This window comes from Egretta garzetta, unplaced genomic scaffold (genome assembly GCF_000687185.1).
Source record: "Egretta garzetta isolate BGI_Z169 unplaced genomic scaffold, ASM68718v1 scaffold671, whole genome shotgun sequence".
In the NCBI taxonomy this organism is placed as follows: domain Eukaryota; kingdom Metazoa; phylum Chordata; class Aves; order Pelecaniformes; family Ardeidae; genus Egretta; species Egretta garzetta.
Genome location: NW_009258490.1, coordinates 48,301 through 50,909, shown reverse-complemented (window position 1 = coordinate 50,909; position 2,609 = coordinate 48,301). Strand labels below are relative to the sequence as shown.

The window sequence follows — 2,609 nt, the reverse complement described above, 5'->3', positions numbered from 1 at the left end:
GGGAATTTATCGCAAAGCCAACGGCAGCCAAGGCGCACTGTCGCTTGGCGGCCATTACGGAGTTCTGGTCCTTCTCAGTTCAGAACAAATCGAGCCTTTCCTCTAGCGGGGTGATAAACAGTTGTAATTTGGCACGGAATAATTGGTTGCCATGGTAACTGCTGCAGTACAGGTTGCCATTCCCCCTCTCCGCTCCCTTCGCTGACAAGGACCTTCATCCCCATACGCCGAGGTTCAAACCGCAGCCTGGTTATTTTATGCAGATTTTTCCAGGGGTTTGCAGCATCAATTCCTGCACCGGGGCTTCCGTCAGCGTCGCCGCAAACCGAACGAGTTCCACTGCGGCTGACGCAGGTGAATCCCCGCACGAGTGTGGCGCGGCAGCACCTCTGCCCCACGCTCCAAGGACAAAACCCCGGGGGACAGGAGGGTGTCAGCCAGCCACGGCACAGGTGCTGGCCCCACACCGCAGGCTCGCACCTCACTCCCACCTTCCTCTAGCAGAGGGAAGGTCCGCCCACCCCTCAAAACGCTTGAGGAGGAGTTTAGGAGAAGGAAGCCCCATTCAAGGCCCCCCCATCTTTTATCTCTTCATCCCAGAGGCAGCCTGGGTGCTGCTCGGTGCCTCCCAACAGCTACAGCACCAGCTTCTCCCTGGCTTCGACGGACGAGGGAACAGTCTCCCACGGGCGGGACCGAGGTTGGTTAACACTGCCCACACAAGGCATTAATTAAAAAACCAAGCGCACTCGCTGTTGAGCCTGTTATTTTCTCCCCACCCCCAGCAAGGCAGCAGCCAGAGCCAGCACAAGCCACACGTGTTGCTGCTGGGCTCAGCCAGGCCAGCACTGACAGAAAATGAGCAAGGGTGAAAACACCCCAGGGTTTTACTTTATGCCCCCCTCCAAGAAAAGCAGCATAGGAAAAAAATGCGTCCAATGACGGGAGAGGCACAGGGAGGCAGAGGGCCTGCGCCAGCTTTGCGTGGTATCTGCAGAAAGAGAACATCACCATGGCCTCAAGGGAAAAAAGCTTCCTCAGGGCCGCGACGGCTGCAAAAGGCTGGCAGGTAATGGAGTGCGGGATGGAATCGGCTTTCTTTAAATCAGCAGCTCGTCATGCTCCCATCAGTAGCAAAAGCACTTTAATGTGCCACCTCATCCAGCCAGTTTGTTTTTACAAATCCCACAGGGAACGGCTGGAGGACACCAGCACCATCCAGCCCTGGTTTGCTAAGGGAAGGGGTGCGGGTGCATCTGGTTATGCTAGGTAAGTGACTTCTCCCCAGCAAAAGGGCCAGCGCACAAGGTGTCTGCTCCTGTCCTCACGTCCAGCGCTGCCCAGGGACAGAGCCGGCGTGGCGCAATGTGGCAGCGAGCCCAGCTCCGGGACCGCGCCGCGTCTGAGGTGGGTGCGCCACCACAGTGCCAGTCCGCCTTCCCAAACAGACAGCAGACCCCCAACGCCACCTCGGGAAGGCCTGATCCTCGAGGACATGACGCCTCATCTTTGTTTTCCTACAGAAGGCCCGACAGCCCTTCCGTGTGCCAAATCCTGGAAGCCCCTACACTGCCTTGCTTGCAAAATGCCCTGGACGAGCATGGCTGACACCGACGCCCGCAGAGGCCTCCAAGCCCTGCCCCAATGCGGCAGTTTGCATCTCCCTGGGGAGAACATGAGCCCCAGACACCACGTCGGTACAGGATGTGCTGGGAAGATGTACCGCCTGCGCCCAGAGACAACACAAGGAGGTGCTGCACCGCAGCGCGGGCAGGAGGGCTTCAACAAACGGGGACAGACGGCGCCATCGCACACACCGACGTAGGCACCACAGCCGAGCCCCTGCCAAGGGGGGGGGCAGCCACACAGCTGCTGGAAGGTGCGGTGGCCACTTCTCCCCCAGTCCGCTCTCCAGACACCACTCCTAGGGCAGATTTCTATCCCAGAGCATCCGAGCTAGACAAGAACTGCTCTCGCCCTGGCTCTGGGTCATCTCCCAGGGCGAGGGGAGCACCTGCTCAGGGAGGGAACACCCCGTATCACCCCCCTTTCCATCCACAGACCCCCGAGAGGTGCCTGCCAGCTGCCACCAGCGCCCTGAGCAGCCTGGCCCTGCGCCACAGCTGAGAGGAGCCCCTTGGCCCAGCATGACACCATGCAGCATTACCTCCTTCTTCCTCCTCTTGATTTTGGCAGCCTTGCCATCTTTCAGCTTCTTGGATTTCTTTTTTTTCTGCACAGCAACTTGCTCTTCTGCGAAAAACTCATCCAGTCCTTCCAGCACCCCATCATCTTCTTCTGGGGACAAAAGGGACAGCTCATGCGGACGGATCGCACAGGCACACGGGACACCGCGGTCGCATTTACCCCTCTCAGAGGAGCGCAGCCGAGCGGCAGCATCAGGCCACGGCCCCTCCGGGAGACCCTCGTGCCGGCAGCTGATCCGATGCAGATCCCGGCAGAGCCTGGCCCAGCAGCGCCTGCCCCCGCACTCCCGGTGCCCAGCTCCTCGCCGCTGCGCACCCACGAACACCCGAGGCTTCAGCGTTTCGCCCTCGGGCGACAGGGGCAGGGGGGACCCCCCCGGGGGTGCCCCCCCCCACCCGGCC

At 60.6% G+C, this 2,609-nt stretch overlaps 1 protein-coding gene across 1 annotated transcript in view; it reads right to left on the bottom strand.

Moving 5' to 3' along the window:
* The window catches only part of CHD5 (chromodomain helicase DNA binding protein 5), a 29,572-nt gene that overhangs the window by 24,335 nt on the left and 2,628 nt on the right, over nt 1–2,609 (bottom strand). The window contains exon 3 of the mRNA XM_035900934.1: nt 2,168–2,573. Coding sequence (XP_035756827.1) covers nt 2,168–2,573 — 406 coding nt within the window. The remainder of the gene's footprint in view (nt 1–2,167; nt 2,574–2,609) is intronic.